At 41.1% G+C, this 24,002-nt stretch overlaps 1 protein-coding gene across 1 annotated transcript in view; it reads left to right on the top strand.

The window, feature by feature from the left end:
• The window catches only part of Gipc2 (GIPC PDZ domain containing family member 2), a 72,172-nt gene that overhangs the window by 44,984 nt on the left and 3,186 nt on the right, over nucleotides 1-24,002 (top strand). Inside the window, exons 4-5 of the mRNA XM_090333711.1 lie at nucleotides 15,711-15,817; nucleotides 21,052-21,133. Coding sequence (XP_090189837.1) covers nucleotides 15,711-15,817; nucleotides 21,052-21,133 — 189 coding nt within the window. The remainder of the gene's footprint in view (nucleotides 1-15,710; nucleotides 15,818-21,051; nucleotides 21,134-24,002) is intronic.

The raw sequence follows: 24,002 nt of genomic DNA, 5'->3' as shown, positions 1-24,002 counted from the left end.
GACATCAAAGAGCCGGAAGAGGAGCTATGATTCAAGAGGTAGAGTGTTATCTTTGCGCACAAAGCTCAGGGTCAGTTCCTAGGCTCCAAGTTCAAGTCCCAGGACTAGCACTTATACACACAAAAAGTTAGTTAGCTTTTTCCTTCTTTTGTCTTTTTGCCAGTCCAAGAGCTTGAACTTAGGGCCTGGGTACTTTCCTCAGACTTTCTCAAGGCTAGCGCTCTGCTACTTGAACCACAGTGCCACTTCCAGTGTTTTCTGTGTATGTGGGACTGAGGAACTGAACCCAGGGCTTTGTACATGCTAGGCAAGCACTCTACTATTAGGCCACACTCCCTGCTTTAGTTAGCTTTTTAAATCCCTAAATCTGAAACTTCTTGGACCTGATGCTGTAAGTGAAAAATTCCACATTTGATCTCATGGGATGGTCACAGTCAAAACCAAGGCTCACCACAAATATTGTATGAAATGATCTTCAGGCTGTGTGAAACATAAATTAATTTTGAGCACAGGATTGGCTCCCTTTCCTAAGATGTATCATTATGTATATGTGTTAGGGTCCAGCCCCCCAATATTAGGGTCCGTGATCAAAGGAACGAGTCTGACACAAAAGTGGAAATTAAACAGTTTTATTCCGTGCCTTGAATCAAGAATCATACTGACTGGTCAGGGCCGTCTCTAAGATGTGAGTGAGAGAGCGACCCCGCCTAATCTCACAGGCTACTTTTATAGGCCACCATTGTGGTTGGGTTTGGCCATGCACAGGTGGCCAATGGAATCTCAACGTGACGGCTGGGGCAATCACTGACACCTTTGCTGTTTGAACTGACCTATCATTCCATGGGCTTCTGGCTCACTGCTCTCACAACAAAGGAAAGGGAGGGAGTTTCCTAGCAGGCCAAGGGGGTAAGGTGGGGAAGAACTCTGGTAACTCCACCTGGTTAAGATGTTCCGTAATCTGAGCTCTATTATCAGGGAATTTATAGCCCCCAGCTTGAGTCAAGGTACTCCTTTGTCAAGAAGATGAGAAATGCCTATAGGAGATGGAAGAGGGGTCTCAAAGAGGTCTCTATTTTAGGGGAAATCAATTTATTTAGGGGGAATCAAATGTAAATGTTCCTAAATCTTGAAACACTTTTGGTCCTAAGCATCTTGGATAAGGACTTCTTTATGAGGGTGTACCTAAGAAACTCACATGAAATGGGAAGATGATGTGGGTGAATTGGCCATTAACAAATGAATGAATTAAGCATATTTTGAGTAGGAAATCACTCACATTCTTCACAACTATCCTGAACAAAAGCAACTTGCTCAAGGTCTTAGGAAGTGAAGGAGCGAGGGCTGTAGTTACCCTTTAGTACCAGCTCTCCCCAGGTTATTTGGGTGAGCCCATGCCTTTGTTGTCCTCTGGGAACTTGTGTTTGTATAAAGAGGCACGTATCAATTCATGACAGCTGGTGCCCATAATCCTAGCTACTCAGAAGGCTGAGATCTGAAGATCACAATTCAGTGCCATCCTGGATGGGAAAGTCTGAGACCTTATCTCCTAGTAACCACCAAAAAGCTGGACATGGAGGTGTTACTCCAGTGGCAAAGCACTAACCTTATGTGAAATAGCTCAGGGACAGCACCCAGGCTCTGAATTGAAGCACCAATGTTGGTACAAAAAAAGAACAAGAGAAAAAGAATCAACTCATTCTATTAGTAGGGGTTATGTTTACTCAGTACTAACTAGGGTGATTTGGTGTGAAGAGCATAGACTGATACAAATTGCTTGGCTTGAGTTTTTCTTCTGCTGCTTATTATCAATGTGACCTTGTGTGTTACTTAACTCTGCCTCTTTCCTAATCCATAAAGCACTGTGAGGATTAATTAGTTAATATACATACTGTGCTTAGACTAGTGCTAGACACATATTATCATATAAATGTAAGCCATTGCTGTTTGGGTTGATATGATGGCCTGATTTAATCCTTATGCTGTTCCAGTGATGGTTTTTCCAGATAAGTAAACCGAGGCCCTGGCCTAAGTCAAGGTCACGCAGATTGGACAGGAATGCAAGGTTAGCATGGCAGCCATTGAGCTCTTTATGTTATGTGGTACTACCTTGTGGGAGTGTAATTCAGACTGTGATACTTATTGTAACATAGAGTTGAAGCACGTGTAGTTTATCAGAAAGGGATGCATCCATGGTTGAGAGGGGTCCTGAGGCTTGTGGAGTGCTGGGACCGGAAGAAGTAAGGTTGGAATGGAATTTTCCCAGAGACAAAACAGATGGCTTTTAACAGATCAAGCCAGTGCCTTACTGTGAGAAGTAACAGGATGAAGGAATGATCTAGAGATGCAGAGCCATGAGAGGTATAGCCTTGGTATCTGAGGTGAAAGATCTCCCTCACCCTGGGCTTGCTGCAAGTGGGCACACTGATTTGGACACAGAACATTAGAACAGGGTCCACTGTGGTATGTGGAACGCTTTTATTCAGCCCTATGAAGCCTGGGAGGGCAAGAGAGATTTCCAAAATAGAGCCAAGACTGAATTCCTCAGTGCTGTGTCCATGGGGTTTTGAGGACAGATCCAATTTCACATCCCCCTCTCCTGATGGAACTCAGGGCCTGGAGCTAGTAAGCTAGATTACCACCAACCTCCTTTGTACCTCGATTAGGGCTTCTATTTATTCCCAGACCGACCTGTATTTCATTCCTTCTATTGATACTTTCCACACTGCTGGGGATGACAGTTGTGCATTCTTGTGCCTTGCCATTGTACTGCCTCATAGCTCGGTAACAGCATCCAGCAATTGAGTGGAATGGGGTCTCTTGAACTTGGTATTCCTGGACTGGCCTTGAAGCTTGTTACCCCTATCTCTGCCTCCCCGGTGGCTAGGACCGCTAGCTTGAGTAACTGTGCCAGTTCCTATTTGACATTTCTTATATCCATAATTGTGGAGTTAAATTTAGAATCTGCTCTGGAAATTTAACTGAATACTCAGAGAGAAGCATGAGTAGGCTGGACTAGGTGGGAAAGATTACTGGAGAAAATTGCCTTGAACTTGGCCTTAGAGGATTCAAAGGAAATTACATACGAGGAAGGAAGGTTTCCTGAGGGAAGCATTAAGGACAGTGAAGAGCATAACTCTGCAGGAACTCTAGCAATGCAGGCTGCAAAAGCAACTACAGGCATATTAGGAAGAGCTCTGAGAACTAGGAGGGGTGTCTGAGTCAGTTTTGAGGAGGACTCATTTTGACTTTGGAACTTAAAATGATGGGATGAAATAGAATGTGAGGAATGAAGGCCAGAAGAATGATGTGGCTGTATGTTGCTAAGGAGCAACCAGGTTTGATATTATTGTAATTGCCTGGGAGGAAATGATAAGGGCCAGGACTAAAGGTAGGGATTCCAAAAAAAGGAAAGCATATGAGAAGTTTTGGAAGTGTAAAACCAGGTTGGAGTTAGGTGAATGATCCTGAGTAAAAGGAAAAGGAGGGAAACTTCAGTAGCAAAGGCTATTCCCAAGATGTTTGTCCAGATGCCCAGGAGGACAATGAGATGGTCATTAGAAATAAGGCAGTTGGAGGGCTGTGATTCAAGTAGTAAAGTGCTAGTCATGAGCAGAAAAGTTCAGGGACAGCCCCTAGGTCCTGAATTCAAGCCTCAGGATTGGCACAAAAAATTGTTCTTAAATGTATCCATTTTTAATTGATAGAAGTGAACTTATAGGAATGTGTTTTGAGGAACATTTGTAATTAGTAGATATGACTAGAAAGTAGCCATTAGCTTTCAGCTGTTCTTAGGTTTTGTAATTAAGACTAATGATGGCTTAAAAATGCTACTGATTATAAGTGGCTCATTAATATGACTGAATAGTACAATGTAGCTTACTAGAAAAAGCACAATTACTACAAATAATAAGCAGCCTATTGGAGAGTACTTTTACAGTGGGAATTTTCATATAATTATGGGAAATTGGATCTAACAAATTAAACTTAAAACTGTGGCCAGTGTATAATTTCAGAAAAGTTAAGCAGATAAGCACTTCCATTCAAGTATTAAGTAAAAGTCAGGTTATAAAACAATGTAATGCCCATTTTTTAAAATAAAAGTTGTTTTTACATGTAGAATAAAAATTTGCAGTGTGATTAAATCAAAAATTTAAGTAATTACCTTTACATGGGAAATAATGAAAGCATTTTCTTTCAGTTTTTGTGCTTTTTAAATTTCAGGTAAAAAATGAACATATAATTTTCATATGCACAAAACAGTCATTTTATAAAACAAGGCTAGAATTCCAAGAAACAAGAAATCTACTCATTTGACATCTGGTAGCTTTATAGATTTCAATCCTATGAATTTCCTTACTGAACAATTTTCTCTAATGCTTATGTAGGGGGTTCCATGTTAGAAATATAGCAGACTATCACATTTAACCAGCTCTTCAAGATAGCAGGATTTGCTTTTAAATTCTCAGAGGAAATATATGTGTATATATATATATATATAAAAAATAAATGAGTATGACAGGTGAATGATACTTCTTATGCTTTTAATTTCCATGACAAAGATTACATTGTAAAGTAAAAACAAATTATCTCTAGTTCTTTCTAAAAACATTGATCCTGCATTTCTCTTTTCAACTAGAGTCTTGAAATTTGTAATCATTTTTTTTTTTATTGTGGGTCATGGGGCTTGAACTTGGTCTGGGCGCTGTCCTTGAGCACTTCAGCTCAAGGCTACCGCCTTACCCTTGAGCCAAGCCCCACTTTCCGTTTTCTAGAGGGTAATTGAAAATAAGAGTCTCAGGTCTTTTTGTGCCCAGGGCTGGCTTTGAACCTTGATCCTCAGATCTCAGCCTCCTGAGTTGCTAGGATTACAGGCATGAGCCACCACTCCTGCCTTATAATCATTCTTTTACACTGCACTTGCCTCTAGATGAAAGCCTTGAATCATCTCCCCAGAGATGCACATTAACTTTTGCCTGCCATCAGGGCGTTTAAAGACAGGGTTGGGTTTTTCCTCATATGATGCATTACTTAAAGAACAGTCTTCAGTTGTGTTCACTAGGCATTTTTTGGTTTAATCAAGGGAACAATCAGAGCCAAGTTTGTGTGTCTTTCTCCCCCCTGCTCTCCCAAACCCAGTATTGGGGATTGCCAAGCATTGTTAGTTGAAGCACATCTCCAACCTGGACTTTTGCTGATTATTCTGGAGATGGAGTTTTGCAGACTTTTCTGCCTGGGTGGGATGTCAGCTGTGATTCCTTGGATCTCAGCCTCCTGAGTGACTAGCATTACAGGCTTGAGCCACAGATGCCTGGGCAGCTTTCTGTTTTTGTAGATTCATTCATATGATAGTCATCCTTTTGCTCCAATGCACAGTGAATTAGCATCCTCATGCTGGTGGCATCAGGCATCCTTCTTTTCCTTGCTTTGTATAAACTGTAAACCCCTACTAGTTGTTCTATAGAAGTTTGAGAAATGTTGGGGAGAGAAAAGGATATATGGGAAGTCAAAATAACACTTTAGCTTCTGAGACACTGAGCTAGATCTTGTCACCTATTTTGAGAAGCTTTGGGGTGGCTTTAGAGAAGATGGACATGAACTTTTTATGGACAGAGCTGGTGGTGCCTATCCAGATTATCTTTTTGGATGAATTACTTCTCTCCCCGGACAGAATTCTGGATCTGCGAGGCATCTTTCATCTGAACAGATGAGAACAGAAACTCCTTCCTAACTGACCTAGCAGAAAAGGAAATGTTCTAATCAGCAATTCATGGGTGGTGCTCATATTAGCAAAGGACTCTGTGAATGCCACACAAATGTAACCAGGGCCCAGTTTCCAGCCCTTTCTCACTGGTCAGCTGCTTGATGAATCAGCTTGATCATTCTGATGCTATCTTTTTTTTTTTTTTTTTTTGGCCAGTCCTAGGGCTTTGGCGCTGTCCCTGAGCTTCTGTGCTCAAAGCTGGCACTCTACTACTTTGAACCACTGCTCCATTTCTAGCTTTTTTGGACAGTTAATCAGAGATGAGAGTCTCATGGACTTTTTCCCCCCTGGTTGTCTTTGAACTGCCGTCCTCAGATCTTAGCCTCCTAAGTAGCTGGGATCACTAATGTGAACCACTAGTGCCTTGCTTCAGATGCCATCTTAAGATAAGTCCACACTATGTACTGGTGGTGGCCAGTAGCTGCCAGGATAACCTTTGGAGAAACTTTCTATTGAAAATCTTGAGAGTCCATTCTGACTTAATTGAATGTAGTCATGTGCTCACCTTCTGAACAGTCACTTGTGATAACGAGGATCATTTAATCTCATTCCTGAAGCTGGGAGCAATTCACTTTACCTGGACTACAGTAATCCTTAACTGACCAATGGGTATTGGAAAAGTGACCAACTAATAGGACCAGTTGGCAAGTCAAATGTTTTAATAGAATGCAAACTCAAATAGTGGCTTCCATGTAGACATGTCTACCTACTTTTTTATTCCAGCTTTGCCTACTTACCAGATGTCTATGGAGGAATTTATGTCAATGGTGATCTCATTTTGCCTCTTTATACTACCTTAGTTGCTTACACTATAAAATTAGGATAATTAACCATATTTAGCACCTATTAGTAGCATGTATGTTTAGTACCAGAGCATATAAAGGATTTATTATCTGTTATCTGAATCAGTTAAATTACTTTTAAATTGGCTTTCCCCAGATAATTTATGTTATTATCCCCAGGACAATCATAGTGTGTATGTATTTTTTGAAATAAAATTTCATTCAAAGAATAACACTAGTATGAAAACAACATCTGGACACCAGTGGCTCACACCTGTAATCCTGGATCCTCAAAAAGATGAGATCAGGAAGATCACAGTTCAAGGATCCCCTAGACAAAAAGTTCATGAGACTAATAGCAAATAACTGGACACAGTGGTTCATGTTTGTCATTCTAGTTGTGTGGGAGTCTGGCATTGGAAAGGTCACGGTTCTAAGCCAACCTGGACAGGAAGTTTACAAGATCCCAAACTCAACAGAAAAAAGCTGGGTGTGGCAGTATGTACCTGTCATCATAGCTGTAGTAGGAATTGTAAATAGATTTCCTGAATAGACTAGTCCAGAAAAAACTCAATCTGAAAAATAACTAGAACAGGGCTGGGAGTTTGGCCTAGTGGTAGAGTGATTCCCTAGCATGTACGAAGACCTGGGTTCGATTCCTTGATACCACATACCTAGAAAAAGCTGGAAGTGGTGCTGTGGCTCAAGTGTATAGCTCTAGCCTTGAGAGAGTCCAAGGACAGTGCTCAGGCCCTGAATTCAAGCCAGGACTTGCAAAAAAAAAAATAACCAGAACAAAAAAGGTTGAAGGTATGTGACTCATATGACAGAGTGTCTCTGGCCTTGAGTACAAATCCTAAGACTCAAAAAAGGAAGAAAAAAGAAACAGCAGATGAATCTGTTGATCCTTGTAGAAAAATGTATTTTTCTAAAAGAGACCTAAAAGTTGAATGTTTATAAAAAAATCATCCAGTTTTTTAGAAGTTGGCAACTAATTAAAAAAAAACTATAGACATCATATATCTACCAAGTATATATTTGTGGATTCTATCCAACTGTGAACTCCCTTTTTACAGCCTTGGCCTAAGGGAACTGTCCTTCAAGCCCAAATCCTTTGATCAGGTGCCATGCACACCAAGCTTCTCAGGCATCCGATGGGAAGGGAATTGTGAGTGAATCATTCCCCAGAGGGCTAGAGAACTGATGAAATGAGCTCAGCCAGTTGGGAGGGATTCTGAAACTCTTCATTTCTTGTTTCTGGAATCTTTGACCTTGTCAAATCCATGGCCTAGGACATCTCGGCTTCCTTCTGTCCCCCCTCCCATTTCCTACTAAATCTTGCTATCTTTTTCCTGGATGACAGGGTTTCTGCTTGGAAATCAGTTTTTCTAGGATACCTCAAGCTCCTAAAGTTACCTAGACCTCTGGTATCCATGGCATAAATGGGTAAGCACATGGACTTTAAAATCACAGTACCTGAGTTGATACCCCAGCTCTTCTGTCATCTTGAGGTCTAAGTTCTCATGTGGTGTAAGAACTCAAAGGGCTGGTTTGAGGAAGAGTACTTTATCTCTGTGTAAAATCACTTCTTTTCCCAATCACACTCATAAATGAAAGGGATGGCTTCTTGTGAATTCATTCGTGTGGATCGATCCATGAGATTCAGATCAGTTCTGGGAACCCCAAGGAAATGTTTCTTGACTGAGAGCTGGGAATGCTCAGGTGGACACATGCCAGGATGCGCTGCTTGCGCAGCCAGCTGGCCCCTCTTTCATGCTTGTCTTGGTGCTTTGAAACTCGAGATGGAAATTACAGAATTGCTGATTTGGGTGGGGCAGCTGAGTTCATCCTACGTGCGTGGCTAGGGAAGGGCCTGGATTTTTTTTTTCCCCCAGGCTGGAGTGGTGATAGGTCTGGTCATTTGTCACGAAACTCTAACATGGGACAAAGAGACAGTAGAATTGTAGGATTTCACTCAATCTTTAAATCATCCCAGCAGCAAGATGGCCATTGAACATCATGGGGAGCTGGCCTTCAAATGTCCTTGTAGGAGAGTCTGAGTGGTACATGGGATGGGTAGTCTGTTGTTGCTGCCACATTCTACATCAAATGGGGGAAACATATTGTTTCATATAAAAGAGGAATAAAGTAAAAGAGACCTTTTCTGATAATACATGAAAAAAGACTATTGTGTATTTTTTCAGAGGGGGAAGAAATCAGGAAAAATAGGCCTGTTAGGGAGGAAGCCCAAGAGTGGATTTCTGCCTCCCCAGGTTGAATGGTCTTCAGTGTTGTTGCCTTCATCCTTACTGTTTTGTTGTGGTCCTTGTCGTAGGCATCATTATCGTCACCATCATCCTCATCATTATCATCATTGTTAATAGGAACAGCGAGCTGCTGAGCTGAGTACCTCACATACATTTAGTTCTCCAGTGCTTAAACAATTCTGTACTTAGATGGTATTTTCACTTTACAGAGGAGGACTTCACTCCTCTAGTGGTAAATGGAAGGACTTGCCTGTTCACTAAGGTGCTTTAATTCCAAAGATTGACTATCTTCTGGATAATGATATAGATCTAATGACATTCTCACATGGCAAGCCATTAGATATTCATCATCAGAAAGTAATTGAGGAGCCAGGGGCCAGAAGCTCAGACCTGCAATTATAGATACTCAGGAGGCTGGGATCTGAGGGTTATGTCTTGAAGCCAGCCCATGCTGGAAAAATCTGAGACTCATCTCCAAAAATCCAGAAATGGAGATGTGGTTTAAGTGGTAGAGTGCTAGCCTTCAGCAAAAAAAGCTAAAAGACAATGTCCGGTGCCTGACTTCAAGCCCAGGACTGGCAAGTGTGAAGGCGCATGTGCGCGCGCGCATGTGACACACACACACACACACACACACACACACGAGTAATTGAGTATGAACTCCCATTTGAAATTCAGTATGAAGGCAGAGATAATCAAACCTCAATAGTAAAGTCTTTGTATGATGTTTTGAAAGGATCTGCTGATATATTTGTGAAAAATCAGGAAAAGGGCTCTGTACTTTAACTGAAAGCTGATGACAAATATTGAAACAACGTTTATTTCACAGTTTCAAACTGTGAAGCATTGAATCCAGGGCAATTCTATGCATGCTAGGCAAGTGATATATCTGAGCTACATACTCCAATCCCTGGACCATCTCTTGTTTACTGAGCAACTGTTGGGTACAGATGTGTCCGTCTGGGCTTACCTGACCCAGATGTTCTCCTCTGTTCTTGCTCTGTGCTCCAGATCAGCTAGCTAGGGCCCTCATCCTGTAGAGAAGTGATGCTATCCACCATGCAGGCACCGCCCCCATTCCCCCCCCCATGTCATTCTTTGCCTTTGAGAAACTAGACCACATTGTATATATTCCTTCTGAAAAAACCTCTTAACTTCTGTCTGTGCTGCTTTCCCTAGGACTCAGGCATAGGAGTGGGAATGGAGGCAGATCCCTTTCTATTTCTCCATTTCTCCGTCTTCATACTTGAGCTTCGACATGTAGCAAGGGGGTTTAATTGGTTAAACTCTCTTTCATTTTGTTTTTATACTCCTGTTATTCAAAATATTTCAATAGGGACTAAAATTATGTATGAATATATAAATGTCTTATTTTAATTTAAAAGAAATTAATTCTTTTACTACACTCAATGTAAAAAGGTTAAAAGATACAAATTAAGATTTTATGTTTTCCTTAAGCAGCCTAAATGTGTTTCTTTCTTTCTTCCTTTCTTTCTTGTGTCAGTAGCGGGGCTTGAACTCAGGGCCCGGGCACTGTCCTTGAGCTTTTTGTTTTTGCTCAAGGCTACCACTCTACCACAGTTCTATTTCTGGCCTTTTGGTGGTTAATTGGAGATAACAGTCTCATAGACTTACCTACTTGGGATGGCTTTGAACCCCTGTCCTCAGATCTCAGCTTCCTGAGTAGCTAGGTTACAGGTGTGAGCCATTGGTGTCCAGTATTTTATTTCATTAAGAAAATCCCAACAAGCTGCTACATGATAGAGTAGGAGAAACATTGGAACTCATAGGCACAGGCAAAATCTTCTTGAACAGAGTCCCAGGGTCACAACAGATTGGAGAGAGACTCGACAAATGGAACTACCTAAAAATAAAAAGTTTCTGCAGAGACAAAGGCATAGCTACTAAAGTAGAAAGACAGCTAACCAACTGGGAAAAGATATTTATCAATAATACATCAGACAAATGCTTAATATCCAATATCTACTGGGAACTCAAGAAACTAATCCCTCCCCCAAACCCAACAAACCAATCAAATCACTAAATGGGCCAGGGCACTAAGGAGAGACGTATCAAAAGAAGAGGTTAAAATAGCAAAGAAACATATGAGAAAATGCTCATCATCCATGGCCATAAAGGAAACGCAGAGCCAGAAGTTTGGCCTAGTGGCAGAATGCTTGCCTAGCATGCATTTTTTCTATGTTAAAAAAAAAAAAAGCTGGAAGTGGTGCTGAGGCTCAAGTGGTAGAGCTCTAGCCTTGAGAAAGTCCAAGGACAGTGCTCAGGCCCTGAGCTCGAGCCCAGGATTGGTAATAAATAAATAAATAAATAAATAAATAAATAAATAAATGAATGAATGAATTAAATAAAAAATAAAGGAAACACAAATAAAAACAACCCTAAGATACTGCCTAACCCCAATTAGAATGGCTAATATTCTGAACTCAAACAATGACAAATGCTGGCAGGGTTGTGGAGAAAGAGAAACCCTACTGCACTGCTGATCGGTATGTAAATTAGTACAGCCACTCTGGAAGGCAGTTTGGACTTTTCTCAAAAAACTGAAAATAGACCTTCCCTACGATCCAGTTATACCACTCCTGGGCATCTACCCTGAGCATCATGACCCAGGAGATAAGGACACCTGCTCAGCCATGTTCATCTCTGCACTATTCACAATAGCCAGGCAATGGAAACAACCCAGATGTCCTACTGTAGATGGATACAAAATAAATGTGGTACATATACAATGGAATTCTGCATAGCCACCAGACAAGATAAAATAATGGCATTCACTGGGAAGTAGATGAAACTAGAGCAAATCATGTAGAGTGAGATAAGTCAAGACCAAAGGAACAAAAGGCACATGGTCTCCTTAATATGTGGATATTAGATCCAAAAAGTACAAAAGGGATGACTCAATATTCAGATACCCAAGGTTATAGACATGGTCTTGGAAGTATAAACATAACTATATAGACATAAAAATCTATGATGGGATGTATACTCCATAGACATAAATGTTATATTACACAGATCAATATGTATCTATGACATACAAACCCTCAGCTTAATTTTAATCATGTTCTAAAATCTATGTGCCAGTGATTGCATATAATGATTCCCTTCTTGAATACTTGTTTGTTAAACATGACATTTGAAATATGATGTAAAAATCAAGATCAGTGTTAATAAAAATCTTTCAATAAAAAATAGGCTTAGTCCTTCAGGCAATGTTTTCCTAGGGACTATAAACTAAAAAAAACAAACAAACCTCAACAAATCCACAGATATGCAAAATGATAGATGTTAAAGAGAATTTTTACCTTAATCTTCCATGGGAGTCATCCTGCCCATACCTACTTTTACTTTTTGCATCTGTCTCTCTGTCTCTCTGTCTCTTTGTCTCTCTGTCTCCCTCCCCGCCCCCCGCTCTTTGGACATTCCTGGGGACTGAACTCAGAGCCTGAGCTCTGTCCTTGGGCTTTCTCAAGGCTCTACGACTTGAGCCATCACCACTTTTCTATGGCTTTTCTATGTATGTGGTACCAAGGAATCGAACCCAGGTCTCATGCATACTAGGCAAGCACTCTACCACTAATCCAAACTCACGGCCCCTATTTTTTGTGTCTTGTATATGGAGTAATTTTCGAGCAGTCACCTTTATTCTCATAGCAATGATACATTAATATTCACACGCATACCTATTAGCTTATGACCTTTTGTGTGTGGGGGGAGGTAGGTTGTTGTTGTGCATGCTGGTAGTAGAACTTGAACTCAGGGCCTGGGTACTGTCCTGTAGCACTTAAGGCTGGCATACTACAATGTGTGCCTCATCTCCACTTACAGCTTTTTGGTTAATTGGAGATAAAGAGTCACATGGACTTTCTTTCTTAGGATGGCTTCAAAACCATGATCCTCACATCTCAGCCTCCTTAGTAGATATGATTACAAGTGTGAGCCACCAATGCCTGCCTCAGCTCAAGGACTTTTAAATAAAGTTACATGTATAGAATGTTGGATATCACTGTCATAAAAGGTTGGGAGACAAAGATGACAGTGCCTCATGGTGGAATGGAGAGGGCTGGTGAGGTGGTGAGTCGCAGGCTCAAGGCTAGTCACCAGCATCTACATATGAAGCACAGCTTCTCCAAACAGCCTAGAAGCTGCCACCTGAAGACCAGTTCACATGAAGTGACAGATTTAGGGCTAGGTCTAGGTTGGTCAGACACGCCTAGGCAGGCAGGCCATACCTTCAAATTAGGCCAGACCAATAACACTCAAAAACCTTCAAAACATTCCCCAAACAAGCAACTTGTCTGCTGCCCTTTCTCCCTGAGGGTGAACAGGATCATCCTACTTGTACAAACACGTTGACTTTCGTACTTGAATCACAGGGTTGCTTCCTTAGAGGTGAAAACCTGCCTTCTGCAGGCAGATGTTAGTCCTTAAAATTTAACTTATGCTTTGGTGCCACCCAGTGGTTAGTTTGGACATGACTTTTTCCAGAAGAAGATGCTTTGTCAAATCCCTAGTGATTAAAAGCCAGCTGAGATGAAAAAGGCACAAAGAATGCAGAGGATTTTGGGGGTAGTAAGTTTTCTGTAGGACACTTCAGTGGTGGATGTAGATCCTTTATTCCAACCCATAGAATGTGCAACCCTAAGAGTGAACCATAACTTTAACTGTTGACACTGAGTGATAGTGATATGTCAATATTGGTGAATCAGTTGTAACAATCTCATTCCACCATGGTAGGGATGTTGATAGTGAAGGTGATTGTGCATGGATGAGTACAGGGAGTATATGGGAAAGGGTGTGTGTGTGTGTGTGTGTGTGTGCATGCATACATGCCAATCCCGGGACTAGGACTGGGCTTGGGTGCTGTCCTTGGAGCATTTGTACCACAGCTTTACTGGAGATAAGAATCTCATGGATTTTCCTTCCATACTGGCTTCAAACCACCATCATCAAATCTCAACCTCTTAAATAATGTGGGGAACTTTTATACTTTCTGTTCAATTTGCCCTTCAATAAAGCTGCTCTAAAATAGCTCACACCTGTAATCCTAGCTACACAGGAGATTGAAATCTAAGGGTTTTGGTTCAAAGTTAGCCCCAATAAGAAAGTCTGAGAGTCTCTTAGCTCTAATTAACTACCTAAAGAGCCAGACATTGAGTTGTGGTTCAATTGGTAGAGTACTAGCCTTGATGATAAAAACTCAAGGACAGCGCCTAATCCTTGAGTTCAGGCTCTAGAACCTGTACCAGAAACAAACAAACGAACATCCTAATCTTCAATTTTGCATAGTTTTACCTTCTCTGTACTGATAAATGTGATTAGGCAGACTCTGACCAACAGAGGTGAGGTCAGTTCTCAAGGTAAGGATGCATACAGGACCATTACCTGTATTCTTCACTTTATTTTGTGGTAGGTGTGGAGAGCCCATGCTAGGCAAATGCTCTACCATTGAACCACACTCCTAGCACCTTTTATTTATATCAAAAAATAAACCTTGGATTCCAAGCCTAGACTGGCCTCTCTGAGTGCTGGTGGCTCCCCAGCACTGAAGACTGAGGTTGGAAGCTAGCCCTGGCAGAAACTATCCTCCGTTAAACTGCAAAAATCTACAAGTGGAGCTGTGGTTCAAATGACAGAACACTAGTCTTAAGTGATTAAAGCCAAGGGACAATACTCAAGTCCAGAATTCAAGCCATAGGACTAACACAAAAACCAACCAACCAACCATTGTTTAATTAAACTATCTAATAACTCAAAAAGGAGGAAGGGGCTAAGGAAGATGAAGGGTTGATGAAAAGGCTCAAGTGATAGAGTGCCTGCCTACAGGGGATAAATTTGGTCAAAATACATCATGTGCATGTATATAATATCAAAATGAAGCCTATTAGTACAATTAATTTATACTAATAACACACACACAGCATAAGAAAGAGTGAAAGAGCAGTTCATAGGACTCAGCTCTGCTTACTGGCAGGAATTCCTTCCTTGGAGCTGCTCCAGCCTTTTTCCTATAATGCCTCCCTTTCTCAGAAGGTCACCTTCCAATTTATCTTATGCTTCCAAGAGCTATAGTATTGGAGTGCAGAATAAAGCCTACAGACCTTGAGATCACAAGAACTCAGCACCGCTTTTGGCTTAGTTCAGTCCCTTGTTTGTAAAATAGGACTGATAAAGGCCTATAGTTGGCATGAGGATCAAGTGGATTTTTGTCAGTCATGGGGCTTGAACTCAGGGTCTGGGCACCGTCCCTGAGCATTTTAGCGTAAGACTAGCACTCTTCCACTTTTACCCAGAGCAACACTTCTGATTTTCTGGCAGTTAATTGGAGACAAGAGCCTCACAGATGTTTCATCCCTGGCTGGCTTTGAACTGTGATCCTCAGATCTCAGCCTCTTGAATAGTTAGGATTACACATGTGAGCCCAGCTCAAATAGAATTTTGTGCTTTTAAAGCACCAAGCTGAGGGTCCATATTCAAATAACAGTGCTCTGTCCCTGTTATCTATCAAGGCACAATTCTTTCCCTCCTTTACGACCTAGATCAAGTCCATCTGAACTTTCCTTACTGCCTTCTGGCCATCTACCTCTGTCAATAAAACCACCCTCTTACTTGGTTCTTCCTTTCACTTCCTATCTCTGCTGCGTGCACACTTTCCCCTTCTGTTTGTGATACAATTCTCTTGGGGAGAATAATGTGAATAAAGGGTGGCAGGTGAACTTATTTTATTTTAGGCAATTCTCTACGGAAGTGTACCTTTCACCAACTCTCTGTAATGGTTGTAAATAGTTTTGCCATGGAAATGTAATTTGTTTTCATAACAGTTTATTGAATTATTTCTGAATACATATACCTTTTCAAAAATATTCTTTGTATTTACAGAAATAGGGCCAAGGTCCAAAGCCGGAAAGTCATCAGCAGAAAAAATTGGCACTGCAAGAGGGACACTTCGTCTGAGATCAGGAGGCCCTCCCATGGTAGAAGAACTGGTACGTTATCAGGACTATTCTTTCACAAACACAAGAGCGAGTTCATCTGACTCTCATTCTTCTTTTCCAGGGGTAGATGTTTCTGACAGCTGGAGAGGAAGGTAAAACCACTCATTTGGATCAAAGCATACACTTGTCATTCATTGCCTACTTAGTACACAGGATGAGACTGTCGTCTATAGGAATTTCCAGTAATATCTCCAAATGACTTTTTCTAGCATCTATAGCCATCTAGACTGCCTGAAAATTTGAAACAAATCAAGCCAAGCTAACAGCCAAGAAAAAGTCTCAGAATTAGATAGCCGTTAGGTGATTTTGATTGACATTTATATTCATGAAGCCCAAACTCCTTAGGTAAAAATAATTAATAGTCATTATCTTTTCTTAGTCATGCTACATTTGCCTCCAGCAGTAAACCCCAGTGCAATCACCTCCACAGATTACCAGAATCCAACAACAACTCACCATCCCATCTCTGATTTTGGTCCCAGCATCTTTGTGTTATCCTAGATGTGGCAAATACATGTTCAGTCCCTCCCCCCTCCTCTTTAATCTCTTTTATCATCTGTCTATGCTTGGCATAGCAGCTGGGATTCTATTTCAGAGGCCCAAGTGAGAAGGTGTTACCTTTCTGTTCCTGTGTTACTAAGGGTGAAAACTAAGATCCTTAGACTGACCATTGTGACTCGATTCCATATTTCTTTTTTCCTTTTTCTTTTTTTTTTTTTGGTCAGTCCTGGGGCTTGAACTCAGGGCCCAAGTACTGTCCTTGGGCTTTCTCAAGGCTAGAGCTCTTCCACTTGAGCCACAGCTCTACCACTTGTGCACCACTTCTGGCTTTTTCTATGTATGTGATACTGAGGAATTGAACCCTGATCTTTGTGTATGCTAGGCAAGCACTCTACCAATAGGCCAAACTCCCAGCCCATCAACTCCACATTTCTTTTCTGACTTAGTTTCCCACTACTGGCCTGTGGCTCTTCTGCTACAACCACTTGGGTCTCCTCACTGTGTCCACACTCCCGGTGTCTCCCCACCTCAGGGTGTTGGTATTCCTACCATTGCTTAAATTCTTAGCCCACTGACCTGTGTGGCACATTCCCTCACCTTCTCCAGGCTTCTACATTTCCTGCAGTTGCAACCCCTCTACCCTCTTCACCCCCAAAATCTTAATTTTCTTCAAGGCACTAAACACTATAGGACTCCTAGCTTAACCTGTGTAATTCTATTGTTTTTTGCTTACAAGCCTTGTTCACATCTCTGTGTTTAATACCCAGATCTTCTCTTTTTTATTTTTTGCTGAATTGTTGAACAAAATAAGGTATTTATTTTCGCTTGGGGACACGAGGGAGTTCACTAACTGTGTCTGTGCAAATGTCAGTATTTGAGTGGAAAACTCTAGAATGAGAGAGACAGATGAAGGCAGGAAGGGGCAGGGGTGGAGTGGCAGAGGCAGGCTACACAGGTCTGGGAAGACAATGGTGGCGAGAAAGTCATTTCTTCCCTAGGCTGAGAAGAGTTGGGCAGATATTTTAGGCCAATAGCTCCTGTGGGCAGTGCTCAGACACTAGGATTCTTCTAGTCTCTCTGTGTTTGAACTGCATTTGGGACACTCATGTGTTTGAACAAGAGAGTATGCATCAGGTGACCAGTTAAGAGGCTATTTACACAGTACTATCTCAGCACTTGTGGACTGACAGTGTCATAGGCTGGTTTACTAGAGTGGACACTCAAGGAACTGTGAGGCCATGATTGTCCTTGGGAATATTTAAATCACCCAAAACATTGGGTGTTATGGGGAATCCAGAGAAGATTTTTGAGTCAGGTACCTTGAGACTAGAAGAATAAAAGCATAGATGTGCAGGCAAATGGAAACCGAGATCTGGTAGAGTCACAGGCATTTTGAAAATGAGTTATGGTGAATCATGGGGAAAACCACAAGGAAGCCACATCTGCTCAGTGGAAATCTTCATTCTCGCCATGGCTTCACACACTACCTGGCACATTGCTAAAGGCCATGAACAAACAATCCTCAGGGGGAGAAAAGAGTGAGGAAGAAAATGGCTCCACTGACAGGAGCTGCACTGGGGAGAATGCCAGCCCTGCTCTGTGCTGCAGGCTATCCGGAACTATTAAACAGACTTAGAACAGCTTGCAGCTGTGATTTAGGAGGCTGATATTTGAGGATTGTGGTTCAAAGTCAGTCCAGCAGAAAAATCCATGCGAATCTCATCTTCAATTAACCAGCAAAAAGCCAGAAATGGAGCTGTGGCACAAATGGTAGAGTGCCAGCTGTGGATAAGAAAAGCTAAGAGAGTGTCCAGGCCTTGAGGTGAACCTCTAGCATTGGCACATAAAACAAACAAGTAAGAAAATAAACAAAGGAAACAACAAAAAAATTTAACCATGTATGGGCACACACACAATTCTTACTCCTTGCCCTCCCTCTCTACCCGGCCCAAACCAAACCCAAACCAGTTTGCCTAGCTGCGTTGTCAGCAAGACAAACCTGAAAGCTGGTTCAAGAGGAGTATTGGTCTTGTAAGAGTTGACACAGTTCATGTTGCTAGCACCTGCTATGGATGAGACACTGGGATAGAAAAGGGTAGGGTAAGATCTTTGGGGTAGTGGAAGAAAGAGTTACTCAAAGAGAAAGGTTGAAAAAAAATCCATCCCTATTTGTATAGCCTGTTTAAGTAAGTAGGTCAATTAAAATTAGCTCATAATTGAAGGGAAAGAAGCTAAATTGGTGCAAAGATTGAGTTTGCTACCAGTGATTTAACAATCTCGTTTCAAATGTAGAAAGCTTTAAACGATTTACAGGATTGGAACCAAATCATCTCTTATAACCTGACACAAATTCAGGAAACTGAAAGACTTTCCACTTGCCTACCATGTACTTTATATCACTGCAAAGCCATGTGGTCCAGGTGACTGTCATACAAAGATGAATAATGACTTGAACAAAATGAATAACAGGAAGCTGGAACATGTTATTAGGAGCAGGGAAGGTCAGGTCAAGGGTGCAGAGGACTGAGGGGGGCACATATTCCGTGTACATATGTGAAGGTAAAGGCAGGTAATGAAGGGATGAGAGGGGTTGGGAGAGCTGGGGAAGAACAGTGAAAGGGTGACATTGATCAGGATGCAGCCTTCATCCTGAATTGCCTTCGTGTAACGACGTGGCACACACCTGTAATCCTAGCTACTCAGGAGGCTTAGATATGGGGATTGCAGTTTGAAGAGACGGTTACCTCCAATAAACTTCTCTAAAAAGCCATAAGTGGCACTGTGGCTCAAGTGGTAGAGCACTAGCCTTGAGCACAAAGAGGCTCAGGGACAGCATCTAGGCTCTGACTTCAAGCCCCAGGATGGGGAGTGGGGAAGACCTGGGCAAAGATGAATGAAGAGGCATGAACGAAAGTCATTGTGAGCAAATGGAATAAGGCTATAGAATGAGGAACAGGACACAGGGTGTCACGAAGAAGGAGCTGATCCATGGCTGTCATGGATCAGTGAGAGCGCCCTCTAGAGAGAAGATGGTGCAGATGGGGAGAAGAGTGTTCTAGACATGAGATTTTAATGGGTGTGGGGAGCTTAGAGGCCATCCATGAGACTAGGGCTGGAAATGTCTAGTGAGGGGGTGCTGGGGCTGATGGAAGAGTCTGGATTCAGGACAGGAAAGGCCCTGTGGACAACTGAGGAACCACTGACCAATTGTGAGGGGACAGCAGCGAGTCAGTTTTATGTTTGACAAGCATTCTTGAGCATACTAGATTTGAGAGTATGTTGGAAACATCTGCCCATAACCAAAGGTGAAGACTTGACCCAAGCCAAGTGCGGATAGAGAAGAGGTATCAGAGGTGTCAGAGCTCTACAAGCAGCACAGTAGTGAAATATCATTGGTTTTTTTATAAGTACTGGCTGTCACACCTTCCAGTATAGCTGGATGGATACTAAAGTTAACACTTAAGCTACTTGGAATGGCCTTGTGCCATTTATAGACAATTCACCATACACTGTAACATTTCAAAGAGGTCTATTTTGTGTCAGCTACTGTTTTTAAGGCTTAGTTCTTATAAATACAGATATAAAGGGACTGTGGATATAGCTCTGTATTAGAACACTTGCCTGGTATACATCTATTACTGTGGTAATACATGCGTGAAGTTTATAAAACTACATAGAATGAAATTAGATGGGCCAGGTGCTGGAGGCTCACGCCTGTAATCCTAGCTACGCAGGAGGTTCACATCTGAGGATGGCAAAACCAATCCAGTCAGGAAAGTTCAAGAGACTCTTTTCTCCAGTTAACCACCAAAAAAGCTGGAAGTAGAGCTGTGACTCAAGTGGTAGAGCCACAGCCTTGAAGGAAAAAGCTAACACACACACACACACACACACACACACACACTTAAAACTTATTCAGGGTGGGTGTTTGTAAGTGTTTTACTATTGAGATGAGTGATCCTTGCCTACACCATAAAGACCAAAATGCATCTAGTGTCACTCAGGGGCCCTTTCATCTATTTATGCCGCATGGGCCATTCAGTAGGCCCTACAATAGACTGATTTTCATATCTGTTATCTTCTACTTGAAATGTCTCTTGCTTTTATCTGACACCCCTTTGTCTTAGAAAATACAATTCGGAAGTGATCGTCCTTCTGAAGACTTCCATGACTGTTTAGAAATATGAAATCTTGGGCCGGGAGTTTGGCCCAGTGGTAGAGTGCTTGCCTAGCATGCATGAAGATCCAGGTTCAATTCCTTGGTACCACATACATAGAATAAAGTCAGAAGTGGTGCTGTGGCTCAAGTGGTAGAGCACTAGCCTTGAGAAAGCTCAAGGACAGTGCTCAGGCCCTGAGTTCAAGCCCCAGAACTGGCAAAAAAAAGAGAGAAATATGAAATTTGTGCTTCTCTACCTTCACAATGGTTATGTAGTCATTTGTGTTTACCTTTCTCCATCTGGATAGTTAGCTACTTGAAACTATGTCCCTGACTTCTCTTTTTTGAATTCCTAACATTGAATGCTGACACTCAAAAGAAGTATTTATTGTATTCATATTTTGTTACAAAAATATTCTAGATACATTTCTACTACAATTTGCTTATGTATGTGAACTGGCTCCACATTAAAATTTCACCTTTGTGTGACAATCAAGAGATGTGTCTGACAATGAAGAGAGTTCATGAAAATATAACATCTTTTTAAATTTCTTCTTCATTAAAGCCCTCTGAAACCAAAGCAAAGGCCATCGAAAAAGTTGATGATCTTCTTGAATTGTACATGGGAATTCGTGATTTCGAGTTGGGTAAGACTCTTATTTTAGAAAGCCTTTTTATTTTGATGGGAATGAATGCTATTCATACCTTGTGTAGCCAATTCACTCTTCACGATAATGAGCACTTGTGGAATAATAAAAAGGAATAATGAGCATGAAGGTTAGCAAAGATTACATGTGCATGCCTGTAACCTTACTTAAGGGGCTAAGAGCAAGAAGATTGTTTTTTGAGGCCAGCTCAGGCAGAAAAGTTTGCAAGACTCATTCGCAACTCTCAACTGGATGAGGTGGCACATGTCTGTCATTCTGGCTCTATGGGGGTGGGGGTGATATCAGAAGGATCATGATTCCAAGCCATTTGCCCACAGAAAAGTGTTGGGCGAAGAATCTGGGAGCAGTGACCAGTGCTTGTCATTCCAGCTATGATAGGAACTCTAAAATAGATAACCTGGGCATAAATTGAGACCCTGTTTCAAAACAAGCAGTGTGTAACAGGACTGGTGGTATGACATAAGGGTCGTGCTCCCACCTAGCAGATGAGAAACCTCAGCTTCAGAATCTCAGTACTGAAACACAAAAGAGATAGTCAGGAATAATGAGAAGATCTGGGCTCCCTTCGTTGTGAGGTATGAGTGGTAACTCAACTTTTAAAAGTCTAGTTGGTTCTTAATCTACACACTGTGAAACAACATGAAGTATACATGAAAATAATTTCATAAGTAATGGATGTGAAAAGCTTTATTATCTGATATGCTACATTCATATTGATTTGTTACCTTGTTATGATATTAAAGGGGTGTACCCTTTGCAGCCCTCTGAGAAATGACTCCTGGGCTGGGAATGTGGCTTAGGGGTAGAGTGCTTGCTTAGCATGTATGAAGTCCTGGGTTTGATTCCTCAGTATCAAATAAACAGAAAAAAAATCTGGAAGTGACACTGTGGCTCAAATGGTAGAGTGCTAGGCCCTGAATTCAAGTCCCAGGACTGAAAAAAGGAAATGTATCCTAAATGTGAAAGAAAAGGTCATGCTTGACACATGACTGAAAAGAGCCATTGAGTAATTGAAAAATTGTATTTCAGTGGACTTTTGTTTTCTTCTGTAGGACTGAAATGTGAACTCTAGCTTATAGTACTATATCATTATTTGATAGTTATTTTTCAGATAGGGCCTTTGAATTTTTTTCCCCATACTGGATTTAAACTTTGAGTCTCTAATTTACACTTCCCACATAGCTGGCATGTTCCACCACATCAGGTTCTCTGTCACGAACCTCCCTCCCTCTTATACCCCAGCTGGCCTCCAGCCACAATCCTCTAAATCTTTACCTCCCAAGACACTGAGATTACAAGTGTTCAACACTACATTCTGCAAAGCTTCTGTTATTTTTTATTTTAGGTTAACATTGGGTTGCTAAAGTCTTATCAGTGAAACCAACAACTGCTGGATCTTGAACTCAAAGGAAAACTACAGTTTTCTTCTTTTTCTCTTCTTCCTCCTCTTCTTTCCCTCCTTTCTTACTTACTTATGCATTTATATATACATTCTGTTAATTCATTTTTTATAGATTTTGGAGGCAGTGTCTCTGAAGCTCAGCCTGGTCTCAAGCTCATGATCTTTTGCCTCCCCCAAATGGGAACTACAGAAGTGTGTCACCATGCTTGGCTTGAGAATCAGTGAATTTAGAATAGTCTTCAACTTCAATGCCTGGCAATTACTTATATATAAATAAGAAACAATTAAATTAATTTTGCTTTTTTTATAGAAGGTAGAGGGTTGGATAGAGATATAGAGGGTAGAGGGTTGGATAGTAGTGTAGATGATTATATATGAGTTTAAGAATAGTTCCTTTAAAATGAATTTTCTTTTACTCTTGGATATGAAGGTCACTAAACCTTCTCAAAAATATCTGTAAATTAATTAGTAATCCTTCATGAGGCTAATTAATCATCGGTAGCAAATTCCTTCAGTTGACACGAAATTATTATCATTATACATGGGTAACAGCAAGATCAGCTGTTCTGGGATAGAATGTATAAGGAAAGCAATTATTTGAAGAATACCAATGGTTACTGAATTAAGGATTTTTATTATTCAGCTATAATTAGCAGGAAATACAAGTCACATGAGGCTAATTTCACAGATAAATATATTTACTTGTGTGTGTTCTTAATATTTATTGGCTTTCAGAAATGTTATTTCTTAATGCAACTCACACTGCTATTAGGCTATTCTGGAATTGTGAGGGCATGCAGCACTGTCATGAGATGACTTCAACACTGTTTTCAAAGGGATTAGGATAGCTTCATTATGTGAAAATGGGAAATAAATCAAGTGAATTTTTTTTTTTTTTTGCCAGTCCTGGGCCTGAGCCCTGTCCTTGGACTTTCTCAAGGCTAGCACTCTACCACTTGAGCCTCAGCACTATTTCCGGCTTTTGTCTATGTATGTGGTACCAAGGAATCGAACCCGGGTCTTCGTGCATGCTAGGCAAGCACTTTAACCACTAGGTCAAACTCCCGGCCCCAATCAAGTGAATTTTTTTGTAGGATGTAACTCTGAAGATAAATGCTTCATTTAAATGTAAATTTAAAATTATGATTTTTGACTTTTCAACCAACTAATGTTAACATGACTTGACTTCAGGCCCTTCTACCACAAAAGAAGACTATATCATACATTGGCTGAACTTAGGGTGTTCAACTGATAGGAATTGTTTGAAATGCATCGATAATTGCAAAAAATCTTAGAAAATGCAACTATCGGAGACTTTCTATAGAATGAACTACAGTTACAGATTTCATGATGCAACAACAGCAGTGACCAATGTTAACCTAAATCCTGGTATTTGTCATTTTATAGATTTGGAAACAGGTTCAGAGTTTAACAACTTGCTCCAAA

The sequence above is a fragment of the Megascapheus bottae genome, chromosome 6, assembly GCF_031878675.1.
Source record: "Megascapheus bottae isolate mThoBot1 chromosome 6, mThoBot2.hap1, whole genome shotgun sequence".
NCBI classification, from domain to species: domain Eukaryota; kingdom Metazoa; phylum Chordata; class Mammalia; order Rodentia; family Geomyidae; genus Megascapheus; species Megascapheus bottae.
The sequence above is the reverse complement of the archived record's forward strand: the minus strand, read 5'-3'. Positions and strand labels throughout refer to the sequence as shown.